Source organism: Amphiprion ocellaris, chromosome 10 (genome assembly GCF_022539595.1).
Source record: "Amphiprion ocellaris isolate individual 3 ecotype Okinawa chromosome 10, ASM2253959v1, whole genome shotgun sequence".
Taxonomy (NCBI): domain Eukaryota; kingdom Metazoa; phylum Chordata; class Actinopteri; family Pomacentridae; genus Amphiprion; species Amphiprion ocellaris.
In genome coordinates this window covers 29,776,825-29,796,967 of record NC_072775.1, presented here as the reverse complement: position 1 = coordinate 29,796,967, position 20,143 = coordinate 29,776,825, and the positions used below count along the sequence as shown (strand labels likewise).

Genomic DNA, 20,143 nt, shown 5'->3' with positions numbered 1-20,143 from the left:
TCCTCAGTTCTACTTATCTCACTGCTTCTTTCAGTTTTACTTATGTACTTTTATACTTCTCACGGCGTACAACATCCTCTAGCTTTAGACCCTCAATTTAGATAAGGAACCCTTTAACAGGAAAAAATGGAGGAAATCCAAGTAAGAGCAATATCTAAAGACCCTCTCCAGTAGAAAAAAAATAATCATTACCTTGTTAACATGTCCATATGGTGTTTTTTTTTAACATCCTAGAAGACACATCATGAACCAGATAAACAGCCGACATCATGGATGAACATTTCTACCTTGAAACTGCAGTGTACAGAGAGTCTCAAAAACAAAGCTGATCACAAATACAGCCTTGAAAACCAAACATTAAAGGAGGTAGAGTTTGAACTAGGATGCTCCCTTTTCTTTTACAGTTGTTTAAATGTATAAACATAGTAAATCGGCCACTTATAGACACAGATTCTGATTTTCAGGGATCCATACAAAGCAAACCTCAGGAATTAATCCCGTCTGCTTGTAGGACAACTTTCTTAATCTTTATTTTTCGTCAGAATCTGTTTCCAGTTTGAACACATATGGTTAATTACTCCAATATTACAGCTTTTTATTTATAAAGTGTTTGAGCAGAGTTGTAGGTGAGTTGGTGTGCTCAAGCTGCAGTGATCAAAGTCAAAAACTCTTCACTGTGGATCAAAGTTAAAAATTGAGGAGCTTTTTCCATTAAAATAATTTGTTTTCTGGCTTAAACTGGCTTAGATACAACTCTGCACTGTTGTTTTCTCTAGAATAAGCAGATCTATGAAATCCCATCTCTCTGTACCACCACCACTCTATTGCTCACTGCAGCTCAAGCACACCAGCTCACCTGGCAAACTGTATTACTAAGTAATTCAGCCACATATTTGAACCAGAAGCCGATTCAAAGGATCAATAGTGATACAGAAAGCACCACCCTGCAAGTTGACAGGATGACTTTGTTTTTGGTTTGTTGCCACGTTCCTCGGTGGAGTTATGTGATGACTGGCGTACGTTTGGCCTTCTGTGAATCTGTGAATCCGTCTGCCTGTGCACATTACTCAAAAACAGACTAACAGATTTGGATGAAATTTTCAGGGAAGATCAGTGATGACACAAGGACCACCTCATTAGATTTTGCCAGTGATGCAGCTTATAGTCTGGATCCACGGATTTGTTAAGGATTTCTCATTGCGAGATAGCGGCAGAGCGTCACTGTAACTAGGACTATAATCCAACGCATGCGATCATCAGCTGTCTGCTGATGATCGCATGATTGCAATCCTACTATAAATCCACCGCTTCGGTCTTATCGGACGTATCCATCGGAAGTCCCACTTATTCCCGCCGCCTGCTACATATTTAGGTCATGAAATTCAGTATGCGTGCGTATTTCGTATTAGTTTATCATTCGTGCCGCTATCCAGTTTAGTCTCTCTGTAAATATTTTTAGTTTTAAGCTTGTATTCTCATTGTTTGGTTAGCGCAGTGCTTAACAACCATTTGCGCCGCTTGTCGGCCTTCGTCGTTCTGCATGCTCTACCAGCATTCAATTTGTACTCGTCATTTAATTACCTTAGTGCTTAGGCGTTCCTGTTCAGCAAAGCCTCCGTAGCTCTAGTATATTTCTACTATGGTAGATTCTGTATTAATTCTCATTACTTCGTTTCAGTACTCTCTCCTGCCTAGGTGGTACCTATCGTGGGTTAGTGTTACTGCGTTCCCTGTATATTATTTGTAGTCATTAGTTTATACTCCGCCCGCCTTTAGGAGCTGTGTTCCGTAGTATCCCTCGTACTCTTGTGTTATGTTCGTCACTTCTGTTTGTAGTTCCCAGTCCATAGCTGTAGTTCTGTTCATTCTATTTCTTATTTCTGTAAATAAATTCCTTAAACTACTCTCTGTATTGTCATTCCTCATTCTCTGCACCTGAGCCTCCTTGAGAACCCTTACACTTTTTCTACATTAAGGTAGTGTCTTAGCATGAAAACTGACCTTTTAGAAAACAGCCTCCATGCAAATATGTACAGCACTGTTCAAAAGTTTGGGGTCATCCAAACAATTTCACGTTTTACATGAAAACTCACACTTTCATCCATGTGCTAAAATAATTGCACAGGAGTTCTCTAACCATCAATTAGCCTTTCAACACAATTGGCTAACACAATGTACCATTAGAAAACAGGCGTGATGGAAAGTATCTGTATGTAGATATTCCACTAAAAATCAGTTTCCAGCTAGAATAGTCAATTATCACATGAACAATGTCTAGACTGTATTTCTGATTGATTTAATGTTACCTTCATTGAAAATGTATTTTATTGCAAAAATAAGGACATTTCTAAGTGACCCCAAATTTTTGAATGGAATTGTAAATCTGAAAATACCAAATTTGGGCCTGACTAGAGACTTTTGTGTGTTTACATTAAGGAATACAACTTTCTGTTTTCAAACCTCTTAAAGTGGTTCCTGTGATGGAGCTGATTGTCCACTAATTGCAAGATTGACGGTTCCGTCCACATGTGGAACAGGACTAAACACAAAGCTGCTTCCAAATGACAATGTAAAAGCGACTAAGGCAAACTATCATGTAATGCAACTTCATTAAGTTGCAGAATATTAAAGTTAAAAACATCCCAGAAGCAAATACTCAATTTACAATCTCACAAAACAGAGAAAAGCATCAAATTCCAGACTAAAAGTGCGACATCGTGTTTTACTTGGAAAAAAACACCATCTCTTATTTATCAAAACAGTGGCCAACTTTCTGTCTCTAGATTAAATCTTCAGTAGAATTATCCTTCCAGCATTACAGATCTAAGCTGTTAAACAGAACTTAGATGTAGAAAAGATTTACTGGAGTTTCTATTGTTGCCGTGTGGACATAGAGGTTACCAAAGCAAGCTGAAAACACTGCTGTGGCTGCACGCTGCTTTCACATGTACCATGAATTATTGGGCTTTCCTTCACTTTCATAGTTGCCTTTCTCTCTCTGCCTTTTCCTCATCTGACTTCATCTCCTTCCTTTGCTCGCTTCGTCTTGTTCCATCTTTCCTCTTCCTCTCTTCACTCGATACACCTTCTCTGCATATTTTCCCACCACACTCTACAATTACACTTAATGCCTTGCAAAAAAAAAAAAAAAAGCCACGCGGTAATGACGACCAGGAACCTTGCAACACACACATGTGGAATATCAGAAAGGAATGAAAACAGGAAATCATGTGGTGCACACAAACACACACACCAGCAGAGTTATTCACACACACACGCACACACACATTCTCTGCACACACTGCACTCGTATACCTTGCCAGAACCTGTCACCATGAGTCCGTGGTGAATTTATAAGGCAGGATGGATTGGAGCTGCAGTGCGGCCCAGACTGCAGGGGGAGCAGCCCACACTGATCTCTCACCAGAGGACCAATTCATCACCAGCTGCTCTCCCTGCCTTCTCCTCTTGCCTCAGACGGGCAGAAAAAGAAAGTACTGAAAGTCAGACAATCCAAAAATATCACGCGAAAGCCTTTGAAGGGTTCCCACCGTGGCTCTGCAGCGCTGCAACGTTTCATGACTTTTCCATGACTCCCCTCCAATGCCGACAGAGCTCCTCCACACACACTAAAAATGTTGCTCTTTCCTGGTTTGTTAATGTTTTTCTAAAGGAGCGAGCAGGCCGATTTTATACTGCAGGTGCAGCTGAAACAGAACAGGCACCGCTGCCAATGCATGACTCAGTTCAGTATGTTCTGAACATATGCATAATGTCATTGTTAGCAGCACTTGCACTGACATTTTGTCTATTTAAAAGCTCTCATGTACTAAAGATTAACTAAAATGAGGGTGTAAATGCACACACAGGTTTACCATCCTACATGATAACCATAAAAAGCACCTGACAACAGTGGCCAAGGGTCAGAAAACACAGACAATGAATGATCTACAAGCAACAGTAGAAAAAACAAGTAGAAACTCCACACATATCAATAACAAACTGTTTTCTTGAGAGTCTCGAGTCCTCACAGATATATTGCTGTCAGCATATATGTTGTCTGATATCAAAGCTTATTTTGAAAGAGCATAATACAGAAAAACAAGCTTGGAATAAGTTTAAAAAGGTGTCATCACATAGTTTATCCAGCAGTGAGCACTCTAACTATGCAGCACATGCAGCAAGCAAAGAAAGTATCACAGCTTCAGTGGTGCGGAGTCAAGCGGTGTCCTCACAGTCAAGACAAGAACTGCTTAATTTTTCCTTAAAAACACAACTGTTTAAACACAACCCTGTACCTGATAACTGTCATATCACTCAAGCTTGAATGACATCTGTTTGCTATGTTAGTGATGTAGCTAGCCAGCTCTAGCTTGTCAGGGAAGTGGAAATGTTAGCATCAGAGCATTTATTCCCATTAATTCTTCAGCTCAGCAGATGATGGCACACCATCGCCTAGTTGGTGAGATGGAAAATAAAGAACAACGTCCCCATCTTTTGCTCTCTTGTGACAACCTTCAACTCACTCATGCATATTCTGCCTGCTTGCTACATGACCTAGCTCGCAAACACAGCTACTTTCATAGGTTGTCAGTCGAGTGGAAGCTGACGTGTTAGCATACAACACAATTCTCCATAGACATTATAACATTATTATGAGTTTAACTAACACTAAATTATCAACACTGGCTATTTAATACACCCATCGAACCAAACAATTCCACTCACTGCATTTAAGCCTGGTTTTCTACCAGATGCATAGAAAGTTATACCTTAATGTTAACAACATAGGCACATTTTTGTCTTGACTCAGCAGTGGCAAATCTTGATTTACTGTTTGTTACAGTTATAAACTGCTAAAAATAGTTTCTGATTGGAGTTTAATTCACTGTAATAATATTTAGAAACAAATCTGCAACATGAACTTAAAAACTACTTTAATAGAGTAGAGACTATGTGGTTTGGAGGAGAGGGCATAAGATGTTTAATCCTCAGCCTCACTTGTGTTATTTTTGATGTACCTACATATAAAGACAAATTCTTCATTAGTGAATATTAAGTTATTTAGAACAGAGCATCAATTAAAACATGAAGTGCAAACTAGTTTGGTTACAGATCCAATATAGCGATACTGGAATCTTTTCCCAGCTGTAAAATTGGTGTCAGCATTGGTCACAAATTTCCAGTAACAAGGCTTTAGTGTTGTTGTTAAAAAAATGAAAGCCTTATGAATACAGGTTTACAGAGGAAGTCCCTGCCACTGATCAAAGAACCTTGTTCAGGTATTATATAACTGGTCACTGTCCTAGGAAGTGATGGATACGGTTGCTAATTAAAGCAGACATCCATTTAGAAAAGACAAAAAAGTGACCATCTAAAATTCAGTTATTAAAAAGCTTAAAAACTCTTCATTTCAGAATCAGAATCAACTTTATTGACCAAGTCTGTACACGCAATAAGGAATTAGACTCCAGTGAATCTCAGCTCTCTGTGTACAGTAATCAGGGAAAAAAGAAAGTTGAGGAGTAAAGAAATAAACTAGAACAATAAAAAACAAATTGCTCCAGTTATTGTGATTGCAGCACTAATAGCAGCAAAGCTGCATCCTGATAAGTCTGTTTGCATACTACTTTTAACTGTAGGAATATAAAGTCAAGAATAGTTAGCAAGAATGCATGAAAACCTTACAACCTACATGTTTGTATCACAGTGTAAGATGAATGTGTGTTCATGTGTTTTAGATCTTAGTTATGCTATTAGGCCAGACCTAATAGTAACACTAATCATCATACATGTTTCTACAAGTTATCATCTGAAAAGTTACCAATCCCAATCAAAGCCTGCTCTATAGGTATGTATTATGCTGATGTCAGGTTCAAAATCACCTGCTGGTGCTTTGGTTTAACAAGTTCGAAAAGTTAAGTTTGTTCCAAAAAGTTGAATAAGTGATGGCAATGTTGAGGTTGACCAAAGAACAACAACAAGCTTAGCAAACCGTCCGTGGATAATTAATAAAATCCAAAGCCAGAGCAGCAGCTATCACTTCAAACACAGAGGAGACGCTTTCATACAGGATCTGTAGTCGGATACTTAGCAGGAGAAGAAGAAGCAAGGAGGAGATAGAAGAGAAAGTGGGAAACAAAAGCAAAAGAAGGCAAGAGGAAAAGCCTAGCAGAAGAACACAAAGAAATGAAAGGGGATCACCGACTACAGAGAATTAGTGAGTATACAGAGGAGAAAGGATGGAGCAGAGAGAGGGAGAGAAACAAAGTGAAAGAGAGCGAGCAGCAGTCATGAGCAGAGCTCACACCATGTAAGGCTTTATTCAGCAACAATGAAACAAGCCTTCAGAGCAATATCTCTGAGTGTCACATTCTCGCTGTCTCCATGGTTTTAGTATTTCCTGCTTGGCTGTAACTAACTGCTGTTGAGATGAAGGCAGATGCTTGCGTAGGCTGAGCTGTTTGCAGGGAATCGAGGATTAAAAGGGCATTGAGAATCGCTGTAAACACAAGCCAATCAACCTCTGCTGTTGAATGCAAACTTGGTTCTGCCTCTGCTTGTTAAATCTGGTGGCACTTTTGCTGTATTGTTTGCAAGCTCAGGTGTGTTTTTGTGCTGAAGTGCTGATCCTGCAAACTTACTTACAGGAGGGTTTAAATTATAAGAGTTTTAAAGAGCTTTTCTGTGCTGTCTGGAAGTAAGACGACAACGAATTGAGAAAACTAAATAAAGACACAAAGCCTCTAAAAAGTCTATTTCTGTCGGCACTTCCTGCAGCTGGTGAAACCTCTGAAACTATAAACGGGCAGAGCAGGAGGAAGGACAGACGGAAGCTGATTTAGAAGCAACATGAGATCCAAGTGTGTTTAATAAAGCTGATGTGATGCATCCTGCATGACTAAACTTGTTCTGTCAAGTGGACATGCAGCACTGAGAAACCTGTCTGCAAACACAAACAAGATGCAGTTTAGCTGACTCAACTCCCAGCAGTCACCCAACATCCCAGCAGTGCTAATGAGAGAAGTCATTACATTATTATTTCACTAATATCAAAGCCAGCACTGCTGTCCTTACGTGGTATGTAGGTTTAATTACACAAACTCAGCTGCAGAACTCAAGTAATTATAAATCTATTAATCAATAAAGAGAAAAATAGTCTGTAACAACAATTTTTCAATCAACAAATGAAATAATAGCAGTCTGAATATGAAGCATAAAGACAAAAAAAAGATGCCACAATTTCATATGGTGAAATTCTATTTTTAGCGTGTTTTTTGGTATAAATTGAATTTAAAATAGTGAATGAAACAGTCAATTAAAGCTACATGCTAACCAGATGTCACCTCTGAGCCATTACTCAGTCTGCTGCTGTGCATCTCTAAAATACCAGTTTTATAGCCGCAATTTTGTCTGCAAACTCACCAAACGCAAATTAAAAACAATGGTAGTGCTGTTAAAATTCCTCTATTTCCATGACAAATAATCACTCAGTGAGAAAGTCAGAAGCGATAGAAAGTCCTGGTCTCGTTCTCGTCTGTATCTGTTGTCAGTTGTTTTGCTCCACACTGTTGGTTGCACAGATGCAAGGAGAGTTTCCTTCCTGAGGGGAGCGTGTACAGTAGCAGCTCAGGTGCTAGACAGGCTATAGACACTCAAAAAAGTCCATTTAGAACAGAAACAAAAGAAAGACACATTCTGGGAACATGTGAGTCTATCATTGATTTGCTTTAAAAGGGCCTTGAAGAATTGGCAGTTTTTTCACTATTTCCTACCACCTCAGAGACTAAACAGTAACTTGAAAACAATCAAAGAACACTTGGCAGCTTAATCAAAAAGGAAAACATATTTGTTGTAGCTCTGCTTCTGTACAATGAGGTAGAATAAAAAGAGCTATAAGGATGTATGTAAGTAATAAAGGTGTGAACATACAGGTCTGTTCTTCCTAATTAATATGTAAATTAAAGCACTCAATGCTATAATCTATAGAGGGAACACCTGCACAAACACACCAAGATGACATAAAAGAACACTAAAAATAAGTCTTCTGCTAATTGTGTTACAACATTCTTTCATTTTCAAGACCTTACATTTCGGTAATTTGACAGAATTTCAGACTCGTTGCCTTGATATCGAGACAGCCATTGTTTTGGGAGAGCAGAGAAGCAGTCTGACACCAGTCTGAGCCCGGAGATGACAAGGAGTGATGATGATGAGGCTCACCTTTGTGTTTTATCAGAGAAAGATGGAGTGGGGGAGAGTCAATTCAGGAGGAGGACAGACAGAATGTGTCAGAGTGAGTTTGCAGTCATTTGATTAGTCTTTAGGATGAGGTGCTGTACAGGCAGGCCTAAAAGTAAGAGACAGACAGAGCAGAACATCTGGCTCTGCAGGCGAGCAGGCACTCCCTGAGGCTGAGGCGAGGATGAACTAATCTGATCAAAGACAGAGCAGGTAGATGCACTCAGACACACTCCTAAAGTACTGAGCTCCAAACCATCAGCGATATTGCCGCTTCATTTCATGAAACACTGTGAGATAGATCTAATGAAATATTTGTTGCAATCTGTCAGACTGTACAGTTATGGATACCTGATGAATCTGGTGGCTCTATGATTTAAACAGGAAAAAAAATCTGCAAAAATCTGCACTGTAGCTTTGTCTGTCAGTGTACTCTCCTCATGCTGACTGGTTGATTAGTATACATGAGGTGTAGGAACAGTCACATTTATGACAGAGTCTGAATTTTAATGCAGGCTGTCTTTGATCAGAAAACGTCTAAATCATTTTTTGGTTGACATGTCCCAAGACTCACCCTCATGTCTGGCAAATCACAATAAACAGTACAGTGTATAGGATCCTTTATAAACAGGTTCTTAGAAGATTAGGCAACTAAAAACTGACCTACAGAGGCTAAAAAAATCAAGAAACTTCCAAAAAGTCGGACAGTAACTGATAGACCAAACATATGTTCACATATGTCCATTATAATATAACATTAAAACAGTTTTTATGTGCCCATTTGACAGCATAACAATACATTCCATAGGCACATTTTTCCTTTTCGTTAAATCTCTGACTGGATTAGTTTCCCTCTGATTTGCACTTCACCAGTCATCTCTTTGATCTGTGCAGTGGCTCAGTAATCACATCTGCTGTATTTGTATTGTGCTGCATGTCGAGCATAGCACCCGCGTAAATGTAAAACGCTGCACTTTATGTCTTGCAGATACTAAACAATAAACAAGTCTGTAAGTAAAATAAGTCCAAAAGCAATCTCTGATCTTAGTCAGAAGATGTAACATGGAAGGTGTTGCTTATAGTACTCATTCACACAAGGAGCAGCACAAACTGCTTGTAAAGAGCAGCCCCAAGGCAGAGAGCTGTATTATTAAAAGGCATGTTAGCCTGTTAGGGACTGTACGGGATTTATTACAAGTTTTTTTGGAGGGATGTGAGCGCTGGAGATTATACAGGAAAACCTCTGCATGACTGCCGGCGAGATTATGCATTACTGAAGGCATTATTGAAGTGTATCTATTCCTCAGATGTTCACACTTTACCCCCGCTTTTCTCTTTCAGCCTCGCATTTTTTCCTCATTTGCTCTCATTGCTAAAAAAGCTTGGCCTCCCGATCGCTGTTGATCTGAAAATGTCACACCACACTGAGCTGCGATCGTGTTCAGCTGACTCATGCCTCCAGCACTGGCAGCAGGATGCCTGGTTTGTGTGTTTACGTACAGTACGTGCACCTCAGATCATATTCTTCAATTAGGAAGCAAGAGCTAAAAAAAAAAAAACACTTGTACACAAGTTTGCTTCTGCCTCATTTGGTTTTACTTGATAACAGTTGTGTGGATAATCTTCCCTTCTGTTCTAATACATCTACTGAAAGTGAAAAGCATGATGATATAAAGATGAAAGTACTACCCGACACTGTGCTGACTCACTGCACCTTCTATGCTTTATGCCAGCCATATGGACATTCTCGTGCAAATTATTGTGCAGTCTGGTTGTTGTCTTGAACGCCTTCAGTCCAGATTTGTTGGTTCAGGCAGGGACAAATCTGTCTGATTAGAGCAAATAATGTTCTCACCTGCCTGAGCTGCTCCTACCAAGGTGAAGCTGAGTAAAAGTTTATTTTACTCAGGACACGGTGCTGCTGCAGATCTGTGTGGAAACAGCTTGTGTAAGCCTGTGGGTGGACTGGGCAGCTCCCGCATGAGGATGTGTGTTATTGTGTGAATCTGAGAGAAGGCAGCGCTGAGAAAGAGCAAACACGCTCAGCAAACCTCCCCAGATTAACAGATAATGTGAAGATCAATTCTCAAGGTCTGGTCTTAAGACGGGTAAATACACATTACAGTTACCACTGCAGTGAGAATCAGTACACGAAAACACATCCTGTCCCCTGACCTGAACACATAAACGTCCTGTTTTTTTGTGGAGGGGTCTCACCTCCGTTCCAGGAGCCATTGTGGGGTAATACTGTCATGGCGGCATCATGGCTGTCCAGCGCCATGGTCCCGTCGGTGTCGGCAACCTCTGGCTCCTGCAGACTGTCCTCCTCCACAATGTGTAGCTTGTCCTCGTCATCGGAGTCTGAACTGGCCTCCAAGCCATTGTTGAAGTTTGTCACTGCAGAGGAAAAGAGATGGAGAGCTTAGAAATGATTTAATGGACTCGGTGGGAGATTTAAACCGCTGGACCATATCCAACTTGTTTTCGATCCAAGCGCTGAAGAACCAGCACCCTGTTGCTGTAATCAGGGTTTGATGCACATCTGGGTTGCAGAATAAAAGCAATTAACGGCTGTGTGATTGGAATCTGTGCTGCGTCTATGTGCCCTAATCTACAGTACGTCTGCCCTTCAATCATTTCCAGCATAGACAGACCCTCTTGAACTCAACTAATGTTATAGTTTATGCTCTCTTACATGCAGCTCAGGCATAGAGGACATGGACCTGATGTTAAATATAAATGCTGTAAAAAAATACAACGCTGGTCACACCAGTCTTTCATTCATTATTGCAAGTTTGTCATAGAAATGTGTCACTTATGGACCCAGTTTACATGTAAATGAGCTGAACTCATAAGAAAAATGTGGAACCGCAATCAAGTCGAAGATCAAAATTAGTCTGACAAAAAATACGCTGCACCTGCTGATGTTGGAGCATGTCTGTTTTTATACTGAACATGATAAAACAAAAGAACACTGAAGTGCAGCCATTCTGCCAAATCACTTTTGTAAGACAAATGGGATTCAGGCACATGCAGTAAATCTTCATTCTGTGTAATATGTTGACGTTCAGCTATATTTTCATGTCATCAGAAATCTCATTAAATGACCTTAAACTACCAAAATGATGTTAAATCGACTAACCTGAGCCAGCAAGAGCTGTAAATATAAGTTGACAGACAAAAATAATTAACAACTAATTTGATAATAGAATATCTGACTCAAGCAAAAATTCTAAAAAGGCCAGTTCTAACTTGTAAAATGGGATTTACCTTTCCTTGTTATAAATAACAGTAATTTCAACTTCCTCTGGTATCATTGAAAGAAATCATCTCAAGCTGTGAAATATTTAAAACATTTTGTAGATGCTTTGAGATTTTATAAGCAAAATTGTTAATGGAAAACATAATCAGCAGATTTATTGATTATGAAATACTAGTTGCAGCTGCAGGCTGGGCTGGGGAATGTTAAACAAAAATCACATCTTTGTATTTTGAGGCCAAATAGCAACACGCAATATATATATCAGAATTTGTGGACAATTCCTGCCAGCATGGTATGCTAGTATAAAACACACAATGACTGAATTACACTGTGTGCTGCAAATAGAGCCTAACTTTTAAACTACATGTTTTGGAAACTTAAATACACTACATTAGCTGGTAACAGTGAACCGCCATAATTATGAGATCTTGTTGCACTGTTCCACTCCTAATCCTGATAATGAGATAGTTTTATCATTTCCATGAGGTAATTTACAACAGACTGATGGGGAAGGAATGAGAACACCTGAGAATCCTTTAGTTTTCGGGATTTCTTCAGTGATATTGTATTAAAGTGATAGTTGTCAGTACAACCAATGATACGCAGCAAAAAGAAACAATTCATAGTTAAATTCTCAGAATTAGTTTTCTATGTACTGTGTCTCCCTCTACATTGCAGAAGATAATGTGAGCAAGTATGACTGGGTTTGTATAAAGACCAAGCTTTGACCTCGAGGGCTGACAAATAAAGCCAGCTATGAAATTCCAAAAACTGCAGTTCCTCAAATGGCCACATGAGGCTGGTCCCAAAAGTGAGTCAATCCCTATAGACCTCCATGTTAAAAAGTCCAACTTTACAGTAGAAATGAATTTGTTTGCAGCCTGGTACAAATAAGGGTTTTGATCTTTATAGCAAATTTCTTTATTCCAGACATTGGGCGTGAATTTTGATTTAGCTAACCTGTTTAAATTGTATTAAGGCTTTAAGCTACACATAATCAAGTGACCAGTGGGAGTCCATGGGCCTCCTCAGCTCTGCTACTGTTCCACCTCTGCTTATTGTGATATTAGAGTTAGGTGGAGTCAGGCACACCGACCATACTGAGCTTCTAAACTACTATTCATGAAACCTAAGGGTGACATCACAGATGGTTCATCCATCTCTATATATACAGTCAATTACACAGATGCAGACACAGAGGGCGAGGATGAGCAGAAAGTGTGACAGAGGAGATATGCAAACTCTGGCATGACAGAAGAAAAACATCAAACTGCTCAATTTTAAACAATATTATCTCATCTTGTGTCTAAAATATATCAATAAGTCTTAAAATGTCAATATACTGCCCAGCACTAGCTGCAGGGCCTTAAAACCAGTCTCAACGTTAATCAATCTCTGACATGAGGTACACACAACTTCTCTGTTCATATGCGCAGAGAAGGCATAAAAAAGGAGAAATGGCAGCCAGGAGGAGAAATAATCACTTGTTTATCAGCCTCAGAAAGCAAATCTATTTTACGCTGTGCTGTAGTCAGTGGGTTTGTCTGTGGGGTACAGCCTCTTAATGGGAGCTTAGGGTGAAAAATGGACCGAATGGACTGCTGAGGGAACTTAAGAGGGAGAAATGTGTGTGTTTATGATAAAAGTACTAGACACAGGCGACATATGAAGGTATATGGTGATGTAGGCAATGACAAGGTCGTTGCTATAATTGCTTTTTCGCTGCCAGCATGCGAACATGTATGACGGTTCTCTCTGCAGGGAGGCTGTACACCTCTACAGAGGTGCTGAAGACGCCTAATGAGGAGGAAAACTCAGGCGGTTTGTTCACAGGTGACAGGTGCACACACACCTACACACACACACACGCACGCACGCACGTACGTACGCACGCACGCACGCACGCACGCACGCACGCACGCACGCACGCACGCACGCACACATATATGGGTCCCAAACCGCAAAACAAAGCCTCACACATGTGTAGTTCAGGTAGTACATTTAACCACACACCTCTTTGCATGACTGCAGTGCAGAGCAGATCACACACACATACACACACCACTTACATCCACACTGTGGCACACACCGAATGCAGACACACCCCTGCAGGAGTGATACGGTGTTTTCTGGAGATGATTCTGTCACCGCTCCAGACAGATCAGCTGAGCTGGGAATGCAAAGATGTGAGTGTGTGTGTGTGTGTGTGTGTGTGTGTGTGTGTGTGTGTGTGTGTGTGTGTGTGTGTGTGTGTGGGGTAAGGTCGATGCATGTCTGGATCGATGTGAGAGGCTGGGCGAGTCATGGAGTGAAACAGGAAGAGTATTATTATGTGCAGGAGCTCTGGTTTGTGATATTAAATAAAGCCAGATGATGGACAGAAACACGGCATTTACAAAGCTTATTTTTTGTTACAAATCCTTGATTGTGTTCCTGTTTGAGACTCATTTTCCACCTCAGTAAAGTGATATTTGTTAAATCATATCCTTTGGTCTACTGTGACTGAGCTCTGATCATTCAGTCAACTAGAGCTGCAATTAGGGACTATTCCGACTATTGATTAAGCTATGGATTTATTACTCACAGTCTCTCAGACACCAAAATGACGTCTCCAAATATCCTGTTTCATCTGAATCCTAGATTTCGTCCACAGAAGATGAGGAAAATCAGCAAGTGTTCACTTTTAGATCCAACATGAAAGCTAAAGCCAGTGAACCTTGTAAATTTTTGTTTAAAAAATTATGTAAATGCCTGCTATGGGTTATTTGTTTTTCTTAAAGTCTAATCCCATGAAGAGAATATCTTCATATGTCTGAAAAGTCAAAATGTTGAAATGTTACTAGCCGATTCTGAATAAACTATAGAGATCTCTGTTGTTTTTGTAATGAAGAAGCATATCAGACGGTACAACAATGCCTTTTTTTCAGAGTTTTGGGGTGAAAACAGAGGTCCGTGGCGCAGAAATTTAAGATAAATAATTTTTTTATACCAAGAAAATACTTGTTCATAAGACTAATTAGACCTGCATAACTAATAGTGAATGAATGTTTGATAATTTTACTTTTTTTAAAAAAAAATTTTACTTCATTATATGCACGTGGAGGTGAGATCATCCTTTACTCCCTTTTATTTTTATGTGTGTGTACATTTATTTATTTTTTGTGTGTATTTCATTGTTGTGTTAACATTAAAAGTATTACCTGAAAATGGGTTAAAGTGGTTAAACTCAAATGAAACTATTTTCTGCATGGCATTTATAAAAAACAGGTCATTAAAATGTACTAATAATTACTGATATCGAATGAAATGAAGCATTTGTAAGGATTTGTCAACAATAGGAAAATAAAATCAGAAAATGCTATTCCTTAGACTATTATCAAAATATTTCAGCTTGGTCAACTAATCGGTTAATCAGCTGTGTCAGCTCTACAGGCAATCAAAGTAAACACATAAAAGACCATTAACAGCCTGCAACTTCCTCCCACAAGTTCAATTTGACTTGCAAATGATCAATTTGTTATTACTCAGATGTACACTAAACCAAACCTGTTCTTCTGTCTGCAGATGTAACAGCTCATATTCAGATGAATTGGGTGTAAGAGCTTGAATATATTCAGAACACTTTGCTTTTTTAATCCTAAAAGAGCACCACAGTTAAATAAAGTCCAACATGTTATCAACAGAGAAATTACTGCTAAAAATAAATGCTGGTTTAGTCGCTTGCCTATTTGCTGTTACCTCATCTAACCCAAAGACAGACTACTTCTTACATTTTTTATTACCCAAAAACTCGATGTAAGCTGAACATCAATATTTGACAACCTAAGTACAGTGTGACCAAAAACCTAAACGGTAACTTGAACCACTGAGGTTTGGCCAGATGTAGATTAAAAGTCTATTTAATAACTACGCTGCAGTCAGTCAGCAGAAAGTTGCCACTACTGCAAGGAAGTTCCGAAAAATCAACAAACTGTGTCTCCCCTCAGACAGAAACACACGTTATTAACCAGACAGACTGGTGGCAGCTCCAATAATAGAAAGGTCTACACTTTCAGATAAACAGCTTGTGTCTGTTCCACACTCCAGAGGCTTCCTGCTGCAAACTGATGAGTTATTCTTAACGGTGCTGGCTGGAGGGAACAGCAACCAGCTGAGCTCCACATAAAACTCAACACTGAACACTGGAGAAGGCACTGAATAAAATCCTACACCTGTTACTTGTTCATTTTTTTTTCCCCCTGAACTTTGTTCAATTACGGCATCTAATGTAATTAACACTGGCAGCAGAAAGGTTGAATGTAGCCGGTCATTAATATTAGCAAGACATTTTTGGATCATTTTACTTATATGTGCCATGTTTCAAGTATCTGTGGTGTTGCAAACTTGTAATAAGTTGTATATTTTATTTTTTTTAAAAAGCGGCACTACTGTAAAAAAATAAAATAAAATAATGACTGAAAACCTAAAGCTTCTATTGGATTTGAAAGGCTGATATTATGAAATTACAAAAACTCATAAAAATTGTACCATTTATCATAATAAGAAATTGTAAAAACAAGAGAAATCAGTGAATATTAAAATTTCTGATGGCCTTTGAACTACTCATGTCTTTTGGTTTCCTTTGGAAAAATAACCACATATAAGCTTAAATTATTTCATCAAAATTGCACATGTCCCATTTAAAATTTTGCCAAAAATAAACCGTTTGTAGTAGCCAGATTCTTTCAAATATGAAAAATTGTGTGTTTCTCTACACAATTAGGAAGCCATTATTGACTCAGCTGTGACCAACAGTGACATGACAAAAATTCAGAGATTTTGGGCTGATCTGGGATGAACTGCAGGCAGTGTTTAAACAGAGCAGCTAGGATAAATGAAACAGGTAAAATAAAACAATATCTGTAGTTTATAAAGTCACATCTTCCTCTGTTTTGGGAACTTGGAAAAATGTTGTATATCTTGATAAAAAGTTTTTTCAACTTCTTTTTGTCCTTTATTTTAATGGTTGATGACACTCCGACTTTATTATACTGCACAAAAACAGTTTTGAGATCTCACAGCAGTGCTGCAGAACATTGTTGTGCTATTTCCACAGAGATGCAGGACTTTATATTGTAGTTAAAATGACCCTACAGTGAGCAAAAATCCAACAGAAATAAAGAAAACTCCCAGCAACTGCTTGGGCCTCAGAGAATTAAAATAGGAAACTGGCTAAATAGACACTTTCTCCATTCTCAGTGAACAATATTTTCATTAACAATCACCATCAAGGAAATGATGTTTGTTTTACCTGGTTGATTTGTCAAATCTGAATAAACTTTTGCCTAAAAATGTGCAATGTGTTAAACTGGCACTATACAGCCATTCCATCATGCCAAATCACAAAAGCAATGTAACAGATGTCTTTCATTACACCCACACAAAATAAATTCCTGGTATTTGTCAAGAGAATGTGACAAAGCAAAACCTAAAAAGAAACACACACACACACACACACACACACACACACACACACACACACACACACACACACACACACAAAACAGCACTCTGTCCGGAGAGAGCTGAACTCAGCAACAGTAGATCTCGCTTCCTCTCTTTTTCCTCCGGATTCGATTACAGGCTGATCAGGTTAACAGACAGGAGCATGCTGTGTGGCTTCATTTCATTAGACTTCAGGGCTTCTGAGCATTCAAGTCAGAAATTTACTTCTCAGTGCAATTTTGAGAAGTCGACCCGCCCGCTGCCGCTGCGGTTCACATATCACAGTGTTTTCCAGAAGTCCAACTATTGCTCTGGAGACGTATTAATGATAAATGATACACAAACAAGGTGAGAGTTGCATATTCTGAATACAAATGATCCAGAGGTGCAGAGATCCTGCCAAACCTCTGCTGTTTTTTCTTGCAGCATGCAGTTCCCACAGCAGCTGACAGGGGGCAGCACCGAGAAGAGCAACAGAGACAGAAAGACAATGGGGTAAACTGGAGAGAGTTATTGTGTCGGAGAAAGAGAGACAGAGAGACCTGTCCACATCATCATGACAATGCGTCAAGTGAACTGTTAATCCTCCATCTGGAGGTCTGTAAAGACGAGAGGCCGCTCTCAGAGGAAGAGGGAAGTCTAGACAAAAGCATTCCTCCCTTCCTGCCATCCATCTCTCTGATTAAGAATCTGTTTCATAACAGGCCCCTTCATTACTACTCCCAACTAATGTTTATTCACATCTTCTTCTTTTTTTCAGCCACTCCAAGCCTGGAGATCTGTCATAAAACATTACCTCTCCTGTGCCGTCTTCTGTTTGTCAAATGAAATCCTGTTTAATTACTCAGAGCGCTGAAATCTTGGCAGACGGAGGACCTGAATTTTATATCAAAGATGAACTTTATGTACAGTATGTTCCACTTCTCAAAACAGAACTTAATAAAGCAAGCAGATGAGTAATAAAAACAACAGAGGAGGGCAGACTCCCTTCTCACGCCGTTTAAACACATTTTCAGACATATATTTTTAATTGGCCAGGTACTATGCAGTGACATTTTTATTCTTCTTTTTTTTTTTAAATTAAGCTCCCTATTGAGTAACAAGATGCCCAGCAGGCATCATGTAATAATAAAACTGAGCTCTAATTGCAGGTTGAACTGCCAACAGCACAGTCAATTAAAATCAAGGAAATGCTACACAGAGAGAGAGGAAGTTCATAATAACCTGTCCACCAACTTCAGTTCATCTATATTTTAATTAATTAAATAGCCCCACTGAAATTAAAGTCTCTGCAATGACACATGAATGAGAAAAAAGCACAGATGGTGAACAAAATAAAATAAAACACATCCAATAGACAAACGTGCTTACAAAAATCACTCTACTGTAAATAAGCACTTCCTCTGATGCCACTTGTCACAATGCTTCACCGAGAGCTGCCCCTTCACATACTGACTTCCTTTCATCTTTCACTGAAAGGAAAAGGAGCAAATAAACATTTTTAAAACAGTTTCTTTTGGGTAAAACAGCGGCAGCAGTAGAGCCGACTGAGTGGAAAAGCATCTGACTTCCTCAGTTTTTAGCATCAGACGGCCTGAGCCACATCAGCGCACGTGATCCGGAGAGGAAATCATGTGTGTCCGACACACCACAACACAACCATGACCGGACCACATGGTCTGATATCTGGGTCAGAGGTCAGCTGCTGTGCAGAGGGGGAGGAGGGGGAGGAGAGAGCTACAAATAGACCCACTATCAGACTGCAAATACACTTTATATCAGCACTGATGATAAAAATAAGAGCTGTGAGGATGTACTGAGCTGCAGCATCACTTTCGGCTAAATGCTCCCAAAGACAACACCTCTTTCAGATACAACATTGCTTCATAACAAGTCATAGTATTATGTCATTTTAATATTCCTCACGACAGCGATGGAGAAAAGCTACTAAATCACTAGTAGCTGTTAAAACCTGGCTGTCTAGGGTGGTCGAGGAGCAACACGAAAAGAGAAAAAAAACGCTGGTTTCTAGAGGATTGAGCAGGGATTTATTACTCTGCCAAGGAAATATGGAGTTATGTGACGATTGGTGTACATTTGTCTGTCTGATTGTCTGTCTGTCTGTTAGCAACATTACTCAAAAACGGACTAACGGATTTGGAAGAAATTTTCAGGGGTGGTCAAAAATGACATAAGGACCAAGTGACTAGATTTTGGCAGCAATGCAACTTATGGTCTGGATTAGAGAGCAACCGATATGGGTTTTTAAGGACCGATACCGATACGATTATTAGTAGTTAAAGGAGGCCAATAACCAATATTTGGAGCCGACATTCATTTGCAGTAAAAGTGTAATAATTGGCGTAGAAAAATTTGAATAATGCAAACACTGAACTTGGTTTAAATGCCTAAAGCATGTTTATTTAATCAAACAAATAGAAAATAATAGCTCCATCATCAATAGTTCACTAAAGAGCGACGATTTGCTATTCCAGCTGAGCAAGCACTCATTATAATGTACGAGAATGAAAAACGTCTTTATGATTCGTTAATGAAAAAGTCCCAACTGAAGAAAGACGTGAGCAAAACATCAGACTGCATGACGAGACCACAGCTAGGTTACTTCAAGCGTGCGCGCGCTTGTGTGTGTGTGTGTGTGTGTGTGTGTGTGTGTGTGTGTGTGTGCATGTGTGTGTCAGAGTGTGTATTGACCCAGTGCAGCTGTGCAGCTTGGGACTTCTGCCAAACCCCTAACAGACAATTACCCCACTGTGTGTGTGTATGTGTGTGTGTGTGTGTGTGTGTGTGTGTGTGTGTGTGTGTGTGTGTGTGTGTGTGTGTGAGAAACAGAGGAGTGTACATCACTAAAGCTGCCTGTCTGCTACTAGATGTGACCAGACTTTAACATGGTGAGCAGCTGCAGATAGAGTCAGCCCACTTAAAGGCACAGTCGCACATTTTCTATCATTTATAGCAGACAACTGGCTATTGTTGTGGAGGAAATTCTATAATTAAGAGGGGACTTTTTCAGCTTTTTTTAAAAACAAAACAAAAATGTCATTAACTAATGATGCAAAAAAAATATGTATCACATTCTACTGGAATCAAATTTTTGTTTGTTAATACCCTGAACACAACACCACCATCCAAGCTAGG

The 20,143-nt window shown here is 39.4% G+C and overlaps 1 protein-coding gene across 4 annotated transcripts in view; it reads right to left on the bottom strand.

Annotated features, from left to right (window-relative positions):
• Positions 1 to 20,143, bottom strand: part of LOC111562881 (zinc finger E-box-binding homeobox 1-like) — a 100,969-nt gene that overhangs the window by 24,261 nt on the left and 56,565 nt on the right. For all 4 annotated transcript variants that reach the window (XM_023261659.3, XM_035944176.2, XM_035944177.2 and 1 more), the window contains exon 2: positions 10,459 to 10,638. In XM_023261659.3, coding sequence (XP_023117427.2) covers positions 10,459 to 10,638 — 180 coding nt within the window. The remainder of the gene's footprint in view (positions 1 to 10,458; positions 10,639 to 20,143) is intronic.